This window comes from Setaria italica, chromosome V, assembly GCF_000263155.2.
Source record: "Setaria italica strain Yugu1 chromosome V, Setaria_italica_v2.0, whole genome shotgun sequence".
In the NCBI taxonomy this organism is placed as follows: Eukaryota; Viridiplantae; Streptophyta; class Magnoliopsida; order Poales; family Poaceae; genus Setaria; species Setaria italica.
The window spans coordinates 3350048-3368594 of NC_028454.1; the positions used below are offsets into that span (position 1 = coordinate 3350048).

Consider the following 18547-nt stretch of genomic DNA (forward strand, 5'->3'; position numbering starts at 1 on the left):
AGAATTCCTCTTCAACGGTAATCATTGCCGATCACCTCCAACACCCTTGGAGGGCTCTACAATAGTGTCTTCATCGTTCAGAGGTGATGTGAGGATCCGATCCTCAACAATAGCCCCTCGTGGGCGAGAGTCGATTTCAACGGGCCGAATCCTTAAAAGCCATGGATCACATCATAATGATATGCTACTAAAATGTCACCGTGAACGTTAGAGAGTTGGCATGAGACGAAGGTTCATTTTACACGTGCCCTCTCTTGATTGGCTTTCATTTCACACTGTTTGAAACCCTTACCGAGACAATAACCTGGTTTTTTATAGTTGCATTGCTTTGGGACTTGTGCAACAAACTTGATAGGTCCTTTATTTCCTTCTCGATCTCAATGCAAGGTAAATACCTTCGACCTGGTATTGATTGTCGTAAGGTAAATACCTTCGACCTGGTATTGATTGTCGTAAGGTAAATACCTTCGACCTGGTATTGATTGTCGTGTTTTTACCTTTGCTCCTCCTCGATCTCCATGAAGGTACTCACTCCATCCCGTAAAGAGTGTCCATTTAGACTCTAAAATTTATCCCACAAAGAGTGTCCTTTTACCTTCTAGTAAACCTCATCTAATTAAAGCAACACTCACACTAATTAAAAAAAACATATGGAGAAGCGCGTAAAGCCAATCAATGATCATTTGATGTTATTTCTCTAGTTCCAATGCAGGTGCATTTATTTAGGATCCAGAAAACTAAGCAGATACGGCGATTTTCAATCATGATTAGTATTAGTTATTAGGGACAACATACACATTTCTCATCACTACTAGTGTGTCTGAAATTATTAAATGGACATTCTTTGTGGGATGGAGCCTCCGACCTATTTTTTTAACTTGTTTTTTACCTTCGCTTGACATTGTTGTCTTTAATTGCTTGTTTCATCATTTTGTTATAGAAATGGCCCGCAATAGGCAGACTGCTCGCCCTATTGATCAGGATGATCCTTATGCTGACAAGAGCCTTCGTGAAATCCTTCTAGTGAAGAAGCGATTGAGAATCCCTTCGGAGCTGAACAAGGCAATGTTTTTTCGTGATGAAGTTGTCCTAGTTCCTGGAAAAGGTGAAGCTGTTATTTTTCGGGATTTCTTTGTTGCCGGGCTCAGATTTCCTTGCGGTGACAACCTCATCCTGATTTTTTACAAGTACAACTTGAAATTCCACCAGCTTACCCCCAATGCCATATATAATCTAACTTTTAAAGTTTATGTGGGCAGTGAAAACATATTAGGGAACCATTGATGCGGATGCTTTCTCTGACTTCCATCAGCTGCATCCGTGAAAAAAGGAAAAATTACCTTCGATAGTGATGATGAGTCTTTTGATGCTCAGTTCGGGTGTTGCACCTTCATTCCTCACGGAGAGAACAAAAGGCAGAAAATAACTTAGATCCAGCTCTCCTATGCCCAAAGGAATAAATGGGATGACGATTAGTTGCAGTACTGATTCTATGTTACGGTTGCAGTTCCAGATCGCCAAAATCCTTTTGTCGTTACCTATCCCTTCGCGTCAAAGATCGAATGTCCTAGCTTTGTGAAGTGCTGCGAAGCTTTTTGTTTTGCTGTTAGAATCAGTGGTGGTCGCGATGTTATTGAAGAAAGCATTGCTGCTACAATATGCCCTTTGTCTCTATTGGCTGGCAATCGATGAAGTTTGTGCAAAAGATAGTGTGTGGCATATCTCAGAAGGTACCATTTCCCATCTTCGGGCTCACTCACCTTAATGATAAGTAATGAGGTTATTATATAGAAGAAGTCGAAAGGGAGGCCTTTTACCTGCTTGGGCCATACCATGAGAAAAGGAGTACAAATCTTCTGTTGAGATAGTCTCTTATGGCGGTCATGTAAATCGTGTGCTTGATGAGGTGGGTGTTAAATGTCTACCCGTAGGAAACCTAAGAAGCCTATGCACCGAATGTGAGTCATGAGCAACATTATTGGCTTAGAGGTTCATGGATGAAAGGAGCAGAAGTGGAAAGGTTCTACCATTGAGCCCCTACTTTCGAGCTCTAGCAATAAGTTTTTTCACGACCGTCCCTTGGCACGTATTTTATTAAGAGAAAAGAAGTAGGTTACATGTTTGAGCAGTGTCATCTAGGATCGACGACCTGCTTTACAAAAGAGGGTTAAGAGCTCTAGCAATAAGACCAAAATCACTAAAGCTGAGTAGAAAAAAGGAAATTGGATTCAAGCTTAGATTTGAGCACCTGTGCTGCTTGAAAGTGGTTGTCCTGGCAAGTGAATCCCCAAGGAATGTTGGTAGCACACCGTTCTATCAAGCCAAACCCAAACTAAATCACTTTCCTGACGAGTTGAACCATTTCCATGAACAACCCACCTTGCAGCCTCATACTTTATCTTTGACAAATATACATCATAGTGGAATTTGAATTGTATGTGCACCCAAAGTGTCAAGTTCTTGCAATGAATTAAGCATTCTTAGACTAATTTGCGCCCACTTGTCTATTTACTCTATTATAGAGTTAGGAATTGATCTTACGTATTGAGTATTGAGTAGAGATAGGTTTAAAACCACTTCTAGTGAGGTTTACTGCGATATTTCTCAGGAGTGAAGCTATAGTGTAATTAGGGTGCTAATGCATCCCAAAAATGAAAAAAACAGTGATAAAGTCTAATTTTTTACCATATATGCACCCAAGACTCAGTTTTATGCATCACAAGGTAAGTGCACATCCCTCCAATTCACTCTAGTTTTGGTTTCGTCACTGATATTTCTTCATTGTATGCTCATGTCTTCTCATTATTGCAATGGATGCAGGGAGAATGTATATTTATACCCTTTCCCGACCTGCCTCGACCTCAAAAGCTCCTAAAGACGAAACAAATAGACCGTCTCTACACCGCGCCATGCCCCACGACTGCGTCCAGTATTAGCTCAATCATCCGGCATGTGTGGCAGTCACCTGCACTGCATAAACAATGCTATGTGGCTGCGCAGCCTCATGCTTGTTTTGTTCTCGCAAGTTCCTTCCCCGTCGTCGCCTTCTCCGTTCTTCGTCTAAGGAACCTGCTCATCCATGCGTCCATATACAAATCTCCTGTCTTTACTGATTAGGCTCGCTAATCACCCTGCTATAAGTACGGTCTCCTGCTCTGTTCATTAATTTCCATCACTCGTCGGACACCTGCTGTTAGCAATCCCTGCTGGTAGCATCATCCGGTGCCGACCAACCTCGCTCATGGCAAGGATCCACCTCTACGTCGCCGCGGCCTGCGCCGTCGTGCTCGCGCTCGCCTCCCCGACCCTCGCCGGCGACCCCGACATGCTCCAGGACGTCTGCGTCGCGGACCTTGCATCCCGTAAGTCAACGACGACTTGTTCGACCTCTGCCAAGATTCTTGTGCCTGATCTTGCCGCAGCTGATTGATCGATTCATTTGTTGTGCTATCAGCGATCAAGCTGAACGGGTTCCCGTGCAAGGCGAACATCTCGGCGGACGACTTCTTCTTCGACGGTCTGAGGAACCCCGGCAACACCAACAACCCGGCGGGGTCGATGGTGACGGCGGCCAACGTGGCGAGTTTCCCGGGCGTGAACACGCTGGGCGTCTCCATGGCGCGCATCGACTACGCCCCGGGCGGCCAGAACCCGCCGCACACCCACCCGCGCGCCACCGAGATCATCTTCGTCCTCGAGGGCACCCTCGAGGTCGGCTTCATCACCACCGCCAACAAGCTCTTCGCCAAGACCGTCACCAAGGGGGACGTCTTCGTCTTCCCCAGGGGGCTCGTGCACTTCCAGCAGAACAGGGGGTACGGCCCTGCCGCCGTCATCGCCGCCTTCAACAGCCAGCTCCAGGGCACGCAGGCCATCGCCATGACGCTCTTCGGCGCCACGCCGCCGGTGTCCTCCGACATCCTGGCCAAGGCCTTCCGGATCGGCAACGGGGAAGTCGACGCCATCAAGGCCAAGTTCGCGCCCAAGTAGAAGGAAGCCTTTGGCAGTCTGCATTCGTTGATTTTTGAATAAATCGCGCATGCCGTTTGCAGGATATGTATCGTGAACGCTAGTGATTGCTGCGTGCGGTTGAATTTGTTCGTCTTCGGTTTCAGGGATTGCTGACCACGCTTGTCGTTGTTAATTTAATTTGTGTGACACCAATAAGATCATCACTTTTATAGTTTTGTTAGAGTTATAATTGGTTTTTCAGCCAGATTATGATCGGAATAGTGCTTACTCTTCTTTGCTTTCCAATTCATCAAGGAATTAGCAACGATAACACACGTGCCCGGCATTGGCTCTGGTTGTCCCCACACATAAAGTCAACTGCTAAGAGAGCTTCTCGCCCCCAAGAGATTCTAATTTCTTGCGATTATAAATTGCTCTGCTTTGGATTCCGATGATTTTCCATATGTCCTAGCTGACTGGAACCACCTTCTCGCGTGGTGACAGAAAGCGAAATGGTGTGGCTTCACCGGCTAGATAGGATTCAAATCCTAGTACTTACGGATTTTACACATGCTAGGACTGTGATCTTCAATGGCACCATGCTACCAGTGTCCACTGACACCCCAGCTAAGGCCTTCCGGATTGGCAATGAGGAGGTGGATGCCATCAAGACCGAGGCCTCTGACCGTTGGCATTCAGAGAAAATTCTGAATAAAATTGAGCACGCTGATAATTGCTGGTTGCATCGTCCACGCTAGTGATCACAGCGTCACTTGAAATACTTTTCTTCTTCTTTGGATTGAAAGGTCGTTGACCAAGCTTGAATCATATTTGCTTATGAATTTGAAGTGGGAGAAACAGAGATATGGTAACTCAGTTGTTATGATGGTATTTAATTCACTAGTATTTGTTGGCTTGCATAGGATAGAATCCAACGGATGATCACAAAATAATCTATCACACATGATAAATGCTTCCGTCGCTTTTCCCAAAGGAGTTAAATTGTATTTGACAAAACATATTCTCCAAGCTATGATTTAATTTGTTGGCGGCTCTATTTTTAGTGTGTAATTACTTATGTGTAAATCTACCAACAATTTATATCCATAGACCGCTGAAAAAAATTACCTAACATTGTTACCCATAAGTTTTTACATAAGTTGCCAAATAGTCCCTAAATAAATTGATACATTATCCCTTTATAAATTGTTACACTGTCTATATATAAATTGTAACAATATAGAAGTTGTCATGCGTTCTTTGAAACTAGTAAGTTGATACAAATTCATTATATAAGCTAAGGTGGTACTAGACATACATGTTTTACACTGCACAATATAAGTTGCTATGTGTCCATTTATAATTTTGGTGATAGACAAACAAGTCAAGTTGCTATTTTCAAAATACAGTATAAATTGCTACACTGTAAGTTAATACTGTACATTCAAACAAAAAATTATCTAATACGGTTCTTATTTTGTAAATCTCGTCATAACGAATGCAATGGTAAGAACAAATTTGAAAAGTAGATGGTTGATAAAAGAGTAATGCTCGTTTAAAGAAAAACAAACATATTATCTCCGCTTACATTAGCAGTGATGTCATTCCGCAAGTGACGTCTCTGCGTACCTTTCCCGTGCCATGCTTTTGCGCTTTGCTCACACATGATGCACGTGATGGGTAGTAGCATAGCGTGGTCCGGTAGGGGAGAATACAAGGTGCAAAAATGCTTAGCATAGGGCGTCCGGTGGCTAGCATATAAATCGTACGAGGGTCCCACCCACGTGAGCCAGCAGGATCTTTTCTGCATTGATTTTTTCTAGCGTTGATTTTTTTCCTCGTCCTCTCGCTGACTCGCTCCTTATCCGTTCAGTGTTTGTCTCATCCCCATCGGCCATCGTTGGGCGGAGGCATCGCCATGGCTTGCCGTCCCACCCCCAAGAGCAGTGAGCATGAGGTCGTGGGCTCATGGCGGCCTGCTTTCCTTCCCCTCTCCCCTCCTTCATCCTTCCATTCCACGCCCCATGGAGGTCATGGGCGAGCACTCCTCCAACTTCTCCAGTCTCCACATCGGCTGCCCACCCCCATTGCCTCCGCTCTCCGCTTGCCCTCCCTTCACCTCTCCTCTCCACTTCCTAGCGAGTCGGCGTCCGGTGACTCCTCAACCTCCGTGCCGCCAGCATGGACTTGCAGGCACAGTTGATGGAGGAAGGAAGTCACCGACAATCCCTTTTCCCATTCCTGCTTGCCTCTTTCTCTCATCAGGATTTGATGTTTCCGCATCTGATTTTGGTTGTTGAAATAATCAATTTGAGATATTTCAATGGGGATTGCGATGCTATTAGAACTACGTATTTTTAGCATTTTTTCGATTTTTACATCATTTGGGTTGTTCAGATTGTATCCTTTTCATGTTGCAATGATAGTACGTGCAACATCAAATTTTCTTTTAATCTTATTTTTGTTGTTTGGTTTTCTCTCCCATTAGATGGTAGTGAGCTATTTTTTTTGCATATTTTTTGATGTTACAAATTATGTTTTGACGTGTTGTGGAAGAATTTTTCTCTGGTGTTGCATACAATATTTCTATATGTTACAGGAGATCGCTCGGTGAAAAATATTTGAATGTTTTATGCTGTTGCAGCGGACGTTTTGGAGGAAAACTACCGTCGGCGCTAGCAAGTCCCTACAAGGTGAGGCTGGGGACCCAGGGTCAACATTCAACAACGCGTTTTGAGCAACATCTATTTACATTAGTTATAAGTTATATGAACATCATGAGACCTTATCTGCACTGGCACAGGTAAAGTCAATACTCTTTTGTCGACTCCTTCAGGTTGATTCATTGAAACATCAAAAGTCAAGTTTCATTGGCATCGCTCTCGGAGCTGGATGTCGGCTGGGTTCTCAACCTGTCTGAAATCGATGAATCTGCAGGAAGCGTCCTTATCTGGCGGCAGTTCCAATATTTTGCAGATAGCAGCTGGATCCTGGCTCTATACAAGATAAGCGAATCCATCTCTAGTTGCTTTGATGCATGGTGCAGTCGCAGGATGAAGGTCAAGGAACGAGCAAGCAGCCACTTGAATTTGTTCAGCTTGTTGAAGCAGCTGTGTTGAAAATGCTCACTTTTGTTGACGCCATTATTGCTGCTGCCGCGAGAACCAACGACAGGTCGGGGGCAATGGCACTAGCTGATGAGAAGCTCTGGGTACTGATAGAGGTGCATGACGCTCTATCTATGGCCTTAGAACATATCATGTCACCGTCCCTTTCTTCACCCTTTGGGGAATCCACTGAAGGTACGATGAGAAATCTCTTGTCAGCAGACCTGGCCAAGTTAGATGAGGCCATATGGGACACAATTGTTGAGATCCGGAACAGTATCCTGGCCTGGATGGACGACGATGGTATCCACCCTTACGGCTCAAGCGACATTCACAAGATATCATGTATTCAGTAACAAGGTGCACCAACATTCTGTCGTCCAATGACAAGTCAGTTAATCGCATTTTACATGACGCATTTCTCCGCGTTAAGTATGTGCCTGAGAATGAAAATGTGAGCCTCTTGAGCAGCCTCATCATAGAGTTGGCACGTTCACTAGAGGAAAAGCTTGCCATAATGTCCAGGTCCTGGTTCTCAGATCAGAGCCTCAGGTTCCTATTCTTGATCAACAACTCTGACTTCATAATGCAGCAGCTTCACAGGCACTTGTGTTTTCCATTGCTAACCCTCAGCCACAAAACTGACGGCTACATAAATAGTTATCTCCAAGTGTCTTGGGCACCGGTGTTGAAATGCTTGCAGGATCCTGCTACACCTCATTGCTTCACTCGATGCTCACCGCTCACGAAATTCAAATCAAAGTTTCATAAGACCTACACCGTGCAAAAGCTCTGGAAGGTACCAGATCCTGATATGAGAAAAAGGCTGCGGAAAGCCATCATCGAGAAAGTCATCCCGGTCTTTACACAATTCTTGGAGGATAACAGCATCAGCACCCTAAAAGTCACTACTCCCAGGAAGGTAGAGGAGATGTTGGCAGATCTATTCGAAGGATAAACTAGTGCGCGTACCATAGAAGAAACATGTACGTAGAGAAGAGCAGTTAGTAGTTCTGCTTTCATCTCAGTTTGAAACAAAAGGTTGCTCATGGAACGGATTGAACTTTCTGAAGCTCTGTGTGAAGCAAAAAGAAAAAAGAAAAAACAAATAAATCCCGCAGCACTACAAGTTTGTCTTTGATGTTGTACAATATATAGTCGGGTTTTCAGAATGTACAGCTGGGAGCTGCTCTTGATCCTTTGCCTAGTACTGACAGACATCATATTCTTTTCTGTCTTTGCAATGGATCGGACTTGTCTCATGTATTTATGAAAATGACTAGCTGTTTGTCTTTTGTTTTTACAGTACATAAATGGTCAACATTTTTGAAAAGAAGAAGAAAAAAAATACTTGTCACCATAGTCATATGATAAATATTGAAGTGCTCTATCCATTTTTAAATATATGACATTTAGAACATACTATCTAGTACATCCTCTCCATGGTGCCATGCCACCAGTGACCACCGAAATCCTGGCTATGGCCTTCCGAATTCAAGACCGAGTTCATGCCAAGAAGAAGCATTTGACCATTGGCATTCAGAGAATTCTGAATAAAATTGAGCATGCCGATAATTGCTGGATGCATCGTCTATGCTAGATTGCTAGTGATCACAGCGTCACTTGAATTTTATTTGTTCTTCTTTGGATTGAAAGATCGTATTTGGTTGATGCCCTGATCATGTCTATCCCTTTTCTTGGCCATCTTTAATTAATTTGAAGTGGGAGAAACAGAGATATGACAACTCAGCTCTTATGATGGTACTAAATTCGCTAGTATTTTGTTTGCTTGCAAAGGATAAAATCCAACGTATGATCACAAAATAGTCTATGATACACTTTTCCCAAAGGAGTTAAATTGTATTTGACAAAATAAGTTTTCCAAGCTATGATTTATATTATATATAAACCTTGGATATATATACCGATTTCATTAATATTAGTCATGAATCATACTACATTATCATTACTTCATGACTGAGTTTGTCAGTAATTGGAGTTGGGCAATCATTGATATAAACTTTCAAGGTTGTAAGCATAGATTTTTAGAGATACATCTCCATTATAGTTGTTGATATCCATATTTTAGCGAAATGGTCTCCATCCTCGGGTAAATAACAGTCAACTGCAAAAGATGCTGACAGAGAGAGAACTGTCAAGCCTAAATTTGTAGTGCTGAATTTGTGAAGTATTCAAGAAATTATTCAGTCTAGCAAACCCTCATAGAAAGTTTATTCAAGTACACATATTAAGATATGGATTCCATCGAATATGAAATCCCTTATTCCTCCACCTTTTTCGCGACCGCCTTATTCCTCCACCTTGATAGACATGCGCCCTTACAAGGCTGACTTGTGCGAGAGCACTGGAATATGACCTTGGGCTTGTAGGCACAGAACTGTCCTGTGTAAAGTTTCTTTCAGAGGAGTGAACTTCATGCCCAGAGCCTGCAGCCGTTGTGTGGAGAACTTGTATGGTTTGACCCTTGCCGCATTGCCATCCTTACACCTAAATGAGTGAACAAAAGTGGGAGTGAGTAAAAATACCAAGCACGGATTTCTTTTTTCGAACAAAGGATAAATATGTTGCTTTGTAAATATTTTTTTTCAACAACTTACAGGATTTTTCAGATACATGGTCAAGAACCATAGTACACCAAAAGAGCCTTTTTGTCTACTGTACTTCGTAAATATGAATGACACTTCTAATTGTTACTAAACTCATCAACCTGTGCTTTTGCACGAGCTAGAATCTTAGAAGATATAAGTATTAAAAGTTTATGGATAAATGTAGGCCCACAATAAAAAATGACCTATCTTTGTTCATTTTTCTAACACAGATACGCATATAGGTGTACTATGTATCTCTATCTGGTTGCAATAAACTTTAGTTACCAATTACTATATATTCTTTTCCATTTATACACACAGTTGTTCCTCTTTGCATCAGACCAACATAGGCATATGTTTACTTGAAACCTTAACTTATAATTATGTCAAGTAATTAATATTGCAGCTCAGGAGTCATGACTCCATGAATCTAGATTTTGGCTTTACAATTTTGATCTTATTAGTTGCTATAATTTTTTCTCCACATGTTGACTTGAAACTTAAATACTTGTTGTACATCTTATTCAACACCCCCTTTAATGTTTTATTAAAATATGAGTTCCATATCCTTGTCTGCACTCTTAGTTACTATAATGGCAGAAATAGGCATTTCAGCATGTACCATGCCTGTTTAATTTCTTCTATCGTGAATCATGAGTGTAGTGGTATACTTTTTTTTCATATACAGGATTTATCTCTTTTTTTAGCAAGCCTTGCAAGGATTAATGTGGAGAAGCCTCCAGTTAGTAATAGTAATGTAGTATTTCTTGAAAGACTAATTGAAAGCATCATTATTTTCTGACAAGAAGATTGCAGCAAAATTATCAACAATAGCATCATACTTAAAAGTACTTTAGTTTTATGAACTTCAAACAAGCAGTGCATATACTTAGTAGTGATTGGATACTGTGGGAAGAGCTCTCTCATCATTCGAATAAACTCCGACCGGTGCATCACATCGCCAATGCAGAGATAGCGTCCACGCGCAGTGGGGGTCTCGTACACCAACACATGGGCACGCGCCACATCCTGCACATCGACGTATCCAGAAACAGTGTTCGCATACGTCTTCTTGGCGCCCTTCATGTAGGAGACGATGAGCAGTTGTATGCCCAAGTTCAGCGTCGGCTGCAGCATTTCACCTAGCGTCAACGATGGGACGACAACCACCAGCTGTATCCCTCTCTTTGATGCCTCCTCCATTGCTGTTCTCTCAGCAACCGTCTTCGCGTAGCAGTACAAGTTCTGTAATATATAGCATGTTCTGTTATATAATATTATATTAGGCTGTACTTAATTATCGTCTTCTGGATTATTAGTGGTTCATCAGAACAGAGCTCGTGTAGACCTTTGTTTTTAAGCAGAATTCAAGGTCACTCCAGCAACTCTCGTCCAAGACCTGATCAGGACTCCTGTTAGGGTTCATATGGACAGCACCGTAGGATGAAGTGAACACCACGCGCTGCACTCCCTTGTCTGCCGCAGCGTTGATGACATTCTTCGTTCCCTCGATAGCAACCGCCATGAGTTCCTGCATGCATGAGATTCAGATGGGTTAATAATCAACGATGCTTAATGATTATTGATGGAAGTAGAATAACTCACCGGATCATTATCTGAAACCGGAGAGGCGACATGGAAGACGCCACTGCATAAGCTGAACGCAGCACAGAGCGACTTGTAGTCCAGCACGTCTGCACGGTGCAGAGAGAGCCGTTCTTTGGCCCCATCCAGCGAGTGCAGATGAGCATTTTTACGGTCCTCTAGCACGGGTAAAGGGTAAAACGAGACCTCATCAGTAACTGTCAAGCTAGCTAGTGCAAAATCCAGCTATACTCACCAGGGTTCCTCGCGGTTCCCCTCACGGCATAGCCACGCTGGAGCAGCTCCTTGACGAGCGACGACCCAATGAAGCCTCCGGCCCCGGTCACGCACACCACCATGCTCGATCGATCCGCTCCGTCCATTGCTGCCGTGAATCTGTGATTGGCGTGCATGTGCCTCAGCTAGCAGGATCGGGGGCTCGGACACTGTCATATGATATGACTGCCGGAGGAGCTGCTATTTATAGAGCCTTTTCGGTATGGCCTGGATAATTCCGCCTATGATGCGACAGAAGAGAGAGAAGGGACGCCGTTTTAATTAAGGGGCTGTTTGGATACGAGGTGCTAAACTTTAACAGTGTCACATCGGATGTTTGGATGCTAATTAGGAGGACTAAACATGAGCTAATTATAAAACTAATTGCAGAACCTTGTGCTAATTCGCGAGACGAATCTATTAAGCCTAATTAATCCATCATTAGCAAATGGTTACTGTAGCACCACATTGTCAAATCATGGACTAATTAGGCTTAATAGATTCGTCTCGCGAATTATACTCCATCTGTGCAATTAGTTTTGTAATTAGCTTATGTTTAGTACTCCTAATTAGCATCCAAACATCCGATGTGACAGGTGTTAAACTTTAACAGGTGTTTCCCAAACACCCCCTAAGTGAATGTGACCCATGAAACAGAGACTTCCTGCTGTCACTATCTTGAGCATGTGAAACACATGGTCCTAAACGTGACTAGACTGTGACGTGCCGATTTCCTCTGCTCCCTCCGTACGAAGACTGTTCGTTTAGAAATTTTTAGATAAGATAGTAGCAATGTTAAAAGTTCAAGATACCCCTAATAACTCTTCTTAATCAGATGGATTACCGACACTACACCAGAAACAATTTGTGCTGGTACGTCGAAATTAGCGTGCTGGCAGGCGGAATTGGCACCCGCCAGCACAAAGGTGACCGGGACCGCCTGGCTAGTGCTCACCAGCACAGATGGCTCTGTGCTGCCGAGCAATCTAAGCACACGCCAGCACAGATGGGATGCATCTGTGCTGGCGGGTGCATTAGGTGCACTACTAGAAAACTGAACATTAATCCCGGTTGGGAAGGGTCATATCTCTCCAATGCCCAACCAGGATTAATTTTTCGAGATAAAAGGGGGTCTTTTAGTCACCTTTAGTCCCGGTTGGTGTTACCAACGGGAACTAAAAAGTTTAAAAAAATAAAAAAAGCCACCGCGCCCGCCCGTCGGCCGCCCGCCGCCGCTTCGCTCTTGGCTCCCGCTCCACCGCCCTCGCCCGCCGTCGCTCCCGCTCCGCTGTCACCTACCCTCAACTTCGCCGCCTCTCCCGCTCCGCCCACCTCCGCTCCGCCCGCTGCCGCTCCCGCTCCACCCGCATCGCCGGCGCCGCTCCGCTCCGCACCACCAGCCCACTCGTCCTCGCCCCGCTGCCGCTCCTCACTGCCAGTGAGGGGTGAGCAGAGGGGGAAGGGGAGGGGAGCAGAGGGAGAGGCCGGGAGAGGAAGAGAGGGAGGGGAGGGGACGCCTACATGAGAGAGGAGGAGAAGGAGGAGATAGGAGGCGCCAAAGTGACGATAGTGAGGAGCGCGCCTGCTGGTGGAAGATAAAGAGAAGGAAAAGGAGAGAGAGGAGAAGTTAATGTGGAGGGGGAGGCGCGTGGGAGGGGGTTTTGTCCCGGTTGGAGCCACCAACCGGGACTAAAGGTCCTCTTTTATCCCAGTTGGTAATTCCAACCGGGAATAAATCTTTTGTCCCAGTTGGAATTACTGATCGGGATAGGGGGGACATCGATGCCAGATTTTTACAACCGGGACTAAAGTCCCTCCCATCGATGTCCTTTCGGTGCCTCACTTTTGATCCGGAACTAAAGGCACTTTAGTCCCGGGTCCAAAGTCATCCGGGATAAAAAGGGTTGGATGGAAGGTCAGTTCTCTAATAGTGGTGGCCCGCCAGCACAAATGACAGCAAGCTAGCGAAGCGAATAGACCTTATCTCCACCCGGTGCCTCTGCTCCATCCCTACCTTATCTCTTTGCATTGCTCAACGTTATTACTTTCACCACATACTTCTCTCCCATCCTCACATCTCTCTCCCTTATCTCTTTCTCCACAATGAAGTTGCGGCCGGCTCAGACGATGGAGCGGTGGCTAGCGCGTGTTGCGTTGGCAAGCTACAGATGGCGGAGCCGCTGCTGGTGGCCCCATACTGGTGTCTGGTGCGGGCACGAGCCGCGTCAACCGGAGCCACAGGCAGTTGCGACAACATGAGCAGAGGCGCTACGACCGGCAGACCTTAGGCAGCTCTAGTGCGCGACGGCAAGCTTCTGCCGCTGCTCATGCAGCTCGTCCGAGGTACGTGCTCAATCTTGCAAGAATAGCGGCACCGAAATTAATTGTAGTAAATGAACAAAAACAAAATCACTGCATATTCGTTGCTCAGGTTGGCAAGGATGTGAAGGGTGATTGCCGATGCGCACTGGGGATGAAGCGAACTGCTGACGAGGTGACCATGCTGCTTATATCCTTGGCCGCCGCTGCAGGTGGCTATGGCTCCGATTGGGGAAGGAGGCATCAAAGGCACGCCACCACTGCTGAGCTCTACGCGGACCTACGCGCTCGGCGGCGACTCCAGATGGGGAAGGAGGCATCAGTGGCTTGCCGCCGCCTCCAAGCTTGACGCGCTCACGCGGAGCTCCGCGGCTGGCGCATGGCGCAGAGGCGTAGGCCAAGTCGCTACGCATAAACGGCAGTGCTCTGGGGTGGGCGCACGTGGTGGAGTCCAGAGCCAAGAAGGTCTGCCTCAGGCTCACGACGACGTGAGCTGCAGCACGAGGCGGCGGCGCGGCCACGGTACTAACGGACGAGCGCTTACGGCTGGCTTTTTTTTGTTTGCTAAAGTTATTTTTGCTAGCGGACTTCTTAAGCATCCATCAGCGCAGATCCAATTTGTGGTGACGATCAAGCACCTGACAGCGCAGATCGTATTTGCACTGACAAAAAGTTGCTGGCGGGTGCGAAACCCACCAACACATATATGTTTTAGCTGCCAGGATAGATGTTTTCTGCTGCAGTGCAAGTAGAATTAATTATGCATGCACGCTTTCAGTAATTATCAGACCTATTAGACTTCATTATTTAGCGAGTCTGGCTTAGGCATCGATGATGGGAGTAAATGATCGATTTGTTAACTGGATCAGAAGGTATTATTAGGGACATACGTTTTGAAGACTAAACGAATAGTACAGAGTAAAAACCTGATAGCCTGGTAGCAACATAAAGCCTAAGATGTGAAATACTGACCAATGATTTCTGTGAAAATATGACGTTTCAAAGAAATTAAAAGCAATTGAATTTTTTGAAAGTACATTTCGTGATGATTATTTCCATTGTCAATCAGTTGTCTCGGCGTCTCTCTCTCCAAAAAACAATCGATTTATGATACAACCCGAGGGTTTTGTCGATCCGAAAAATGCTGAAAAGGTATGCAAGCTTCAGAGATCCATTTATGGATTGAAGCAAGCATTTAGGAGTTGGAACATTCGTTTTGATGAAGTGGTCAAAGGGTTTGACTTCACCAAGAACGAAGAAGAGTCTTGTGTTTACAAGAAGGTTAGTGGGAGCTCTGTAGTATTTCTAATCTTATATGTGGATGACATATTACTAATTGGAAATAACATTCCTATGCTTGAGTCCGTAAAGACTTCACTGAAAAATAGTTTTTCGATGAAGGACTTAGGGGAAGCGGCATATATTCTGGGCATTAAGATCTATAGAGATAGATCGAGAAGGCTTATAGGTTTAAGCCAAGATACTTACATTGACAAAGTGTTGAAGCGGTTCAGCATGAAAGAGGCAAAGAAAGGCTAAGCATGATGCGCATGTAAGAGCTATGGGTATTAGGTACCTTCTAGATTGACTCTAGTGCAAGTGGGAGACTGTTGGAGGTATGCCCTAGAGGCAATCATAGAGATGATGATATTCCATTTGTATCCATGATTTGTATATTGTGTTCATTGAATATCCATTAAAGGCTACTTGAATTGATTTGCAATTATGTGAATTGTATGTGAAACTCTTTACTTGTATGGTTATTCTAAAGTTGTCCCTAGTCGGAGTTCATGTGAGGACACACATGAATATTAGACTAGCACATGTATTAGTTGATGACTATGTTTCACAAGTCATGGACATGGAGATGTTGAACTAATAATGTGGACACATGTGGAGACATGTGCTAGGACTGACCCAACACGAGAAGTAGTTCTCTCTTTAAACAACATATACGCTTTGTTCTTAGACCTGAGATTGTCGCATGTATTCTAGATGTGGATCGACCTACTTAGGGGCTATCAAACGCTACGCCGTAACAGGGTAGTTATAAAGGTAGCTTTCGGGTTTGTCAAGGAGCATGCTATGAGACATGGTCAATCAAGATGGGATTTGCCCCTCTCTGATTGAGAGTGATATCTCTGGGCCCCTCGAGTGATCGGATCCAAAAATGCATGGCCATGCTACGTACGGTTAAGAGTTAGCCCACAAAGTGATTCCGAATCACAGAATCGAGAAAGAGCGGTCGACTTGAAGCTAGACCAAATATCGTGAGGCAAAGGGAATAGCATGTATATTATGTTGTGATGGTTCATCTGATATGATCTTCGTGTGCGTATAGGAGTTGGCACGTCTTGCTAGAGGCCGCTACCGACTATTGGGCCGAGTAGGAGTACTCGGGCCATGTCTATACGTATCCGAACCCATAGGGTCACACATTTAAGGGGCTGGAAGCCCAATTCGGATCTGATCCGAGTTGGATTAGGTTTAGAAGTACTAATGGGCCTCAGACCCAGAGGCCCGTCAGGAACCTCTATAAATAGAGGGGTGGGGGCGCCCTAGGGTTTACACCTTTTTGGCGAAACACACCTGTCGCGCCTCCCACGCCCTCGCCTGTTGCAACTCGCGGATCTAGCAGTCCGGCTTGCGATGCTTCCTCCCTGCACGTGTGGATACCTTGGAGGTGTTGCGCCTGCAGCACTTGGACGAGCCGCCGACGAGCCACGACGAGCCGACGACGAGCCGTGGCACCGGGGGCGATCTTGCTGCACGTGGACGAGCTGCTGAGGAGCTGCTGGACGTTGACGTGATCGACTACGTACGACTACGTTGATCGACTACGTATGACTACGTGATCGTCTTCACTGCATCGACGCATATCTACATCTTCCGCACCAGTAGTGCGTCGAGTGGTAATCCCGTGATCCTTATACGGCAGTTCTTCCTGATTTTTACGCGGTAGAAATTTTGATTTGCGCTAGTGTAGCCTACCTCGTATCCCAACAGTCACACCCTCGAGCGCTCCACCGTTGACGTCGTCGCCTCGGCGGCTCCATTCCTCAACGACGCGCGGCCCCTGTAAGAGACCTACAAGAGGAGAAAAGTGAGGGAGGCGGATCTACAAGGGGTCAAAAGAAGAAGAGGAACGAGAGGAGGTTGTTTACCTGCGCAGCCGGAGCCCGGAGCCGGAAAAGACGAACTGCAACGGTGGGGAACCAGGGAGTGAGGTGGATTTGCGAGGGTCGGGGGGAGGAGGCGAGGAACCGAGGGAGGCGGAGGGCCAGAGGGGCTAGGGGAGAAGCGGGGTTACAGGGAGGGAGGCGGATGGGTGACCGGCGAGCCGGCGGTGGGCGAGGACGCCGGATCTAAGAGGGGAGGAGCAGTTACAGGGGTAGGGAGGTGGAGCCGCGGACGGGCCACCAGCAAGCTGGCGGCGGGCGAGGACGCCGGATCTGAGAGTGGAGGAGCAGTTACAGGGGTAGGGAGGCGGAGCCGCGGAGGGGCCACCGGCAAGCCGCCGGCGGGTGAGGACGCCAGATCTGAGAGTGGAGGAGCAGTTCTGGGGGGAGGGAAGCGGAGGGGCCACCGGCAAGCCGACGGCGGGCGAGTACGTCGGATCTGAGAGTGGAGGAGCAATTACGGGGGGAGGGAGGCGGAGGGGCCACCGGCCACCGGCGAGCCGGCGGTGGGCAAGGACGGCGGAGGATCTAGGGAGGAGGCGAGGAGCCGGGAGGGAGCGAGGGAGCGCTAGAGAGTGGAGAGGGCGAGAGGCGGCTCGATGCGGGAGGGAGCGGGCACGGGGGTTAGGGTTTCGGCCGGGGGCGGTCGGCGCCGACGCTTTATACGGCCTTTGGCCGAGCGAGGCAGGCCTAAACAGGTCGTGCCGGCCGTTGCTGGCCCACGGGCCAAATGGGCCAGGCCGTGCCAGGCCAGCCCACGTGCTAAGGTAGCAGCCCAAGGCCGGCCCGGCCTGCAAGGCCGCTGTGCCTGTACCGGGCCAAAATGTCGTGCCGCGGGCCAAATGGAAATCTATACTTGCGTGGGCCGGGGTTCCAATGATGAGCCCAGCAGCAATTGTATTCTCTGCATGGATGGTTCAGTTCAAAGGCGGACGGGACGGAACTGCCGGGAAAGGCGAAGGATGCGGCATGCGCGCCATCAATCCATCATCCCCCCAACTGATTGACTGATACGCATATGATCCGCGAGACATGGAGGACATGGCTCCAGGCAGATCCTTCGTCTTCTTCGCCCACGCATGCCGCCATTTCTTCTCAATGCCCCACGAAGGCTTGATTCACCGATCGAGATGCTTCGTCCCGGCTGCTGCTGTCGCCTTCTCCTCTTCCGGCTCCTCGCCTGCTGCACCGTCGCCACCGCCGCCGCCCAGGCCCAGGATCCCTGCGCCGGGCGCCGCATCCACGTCCGCCGCCTCCCCGCGCGCTTCAACACGGAGCTCCTCCGACACTGCGCCACCGCGTTCCCGCTGGCCGACCCGGGCTCCACCCCCGCCTGCGCCTCGCTCGCCAACCACGGCCTTGGCCCGCGCACCCACAACGGCAGCCGCTCCTGGTACCGCACCGACGCCCGCCTCCTGGAGCCCTTCTTCCACCGCCGCGTCCTCGAGCTCCCCTGCCTCGTCAGCCGCCCCGCCCGCGCCGACGCCGTCTTCGTCCCCTACTACGCCGCCCTCGACGCCCT

The 18547-nt window shown here is 47.1% G+C and overlaps 2 protein-coding genes, 1 long non-coding RNA gene and 1 pseudogene across 3 annotated transcripts; 3 read left to right on the forward strand and 1 right to left on the reverse strand.

The window, feature by feature from the left end:
• Nucleotides 1-2944: 2944 nt before the first annotated feature.
• LOC101762314 (germin-like protein 1-1) lies at nucleotides 2945-4198 on the forward strand. The gene is made up of 2 exons (XM_004967595.3): nucleotides 2945-3362; nucleotides 3455-4198. Exons 1-2 carry the CDS (start codon nucleotides 3242-3244, stop codon nucleotides 3988-3990), a joined length of 657 nt encoding a protein of 218 aa, XP_004967652.1. The 5' UTR covers nucleotides 2945-3241; the 3' UTR covers nucleotides 3991-4198.
• Nucleotides 4199-5796: 1598 nt separating this feature from the next.
• On the forward strand, nucleotides 5797-8366 carry LOC111257197. The gene is made up of 2 exons (XR_002677582.1): nucleotides 5797-6754; nucleotides 6889-8366. It is a non-coding gene; the product is annotated as an uncharacterized LOC111257197 (long non-coding RNA).
• An 818-nt stretch (nucleotides 8367-9184) lies between these two features.
• Nucleotides 9185-11688, reverse strand: LOC101761894 (cinnamoyl-CoA reductase 1). The gene is made up of 5 exons (XM_004967594.2): nucleotides 11508-11688; nucleotides 11273-11430; nucleotides 11016-11198; nucleotides 10557-10912; nucleotides 9185-9566 (listed from the first exon to the last, which is right to left on the reverse strand). The coding sequence occupies exons 1-5, from the start codon at nucleotides 11662-11664 to the stop codon at nucleotides 9398-9400; spliced, it is 1023 nt and encodes a 340-aa protein (XP_004967651.1). The 5' UTR covers nucleotides 11665-11688; the 3' UTR covers nucleotides 9185-9397.
• A 6427-nt stretch (nucleotides 11689-18115) lies between these two features.
• The window catches only part of LOC101753021, a 1349-nt pseudogene continuing 917 nt past the window's right edge, over nucleotides 18116-18547 (forward strand).

What these genes read in the sequence shown, in the direction of transcription:
- LOC101762314 (XM_004967595.3), top strand. Translation starts at nt 3,242, where the DNA reads ATGGCAAGGATCCACCTCTACGTCGCCGCGGCCTGCGCCGTCGTGCTC. An exon ending in CGTCGCGGACCTTGCATCCC is followed by an intron (nt 3,363 to 3,454) that starts GTAAGTCAACGA and finishes TTGTGCTATCAG; the next exon opens with CGATCAAGCTGAACGGGTTC.
- LOC101761894 (XM_004967594.2), bottom strand. Translation starts at nt 11,664, where the DNA reads ATGCACGCCAATCACAGATTCACGGCAGCAATGGACGGAGCGGATCGA. An exon ending in AATTCTGCTTAAAAACAAAG is followed by an intron (nt 10,913 to 11,015) that starts GTCTACACGAGC and finishes TATATATTACAG; the next exon opens with AACTTGTACTGCTACGCGAA. An exon ending in CAGTATCCAATCACTACTAA is followed by an intron (nt 9,567 to 10,556) that starts GTATATGCACTG and finishes TCACTCATTTAG; the next exon opens with GTGTAAGGATGGCAATGCGG.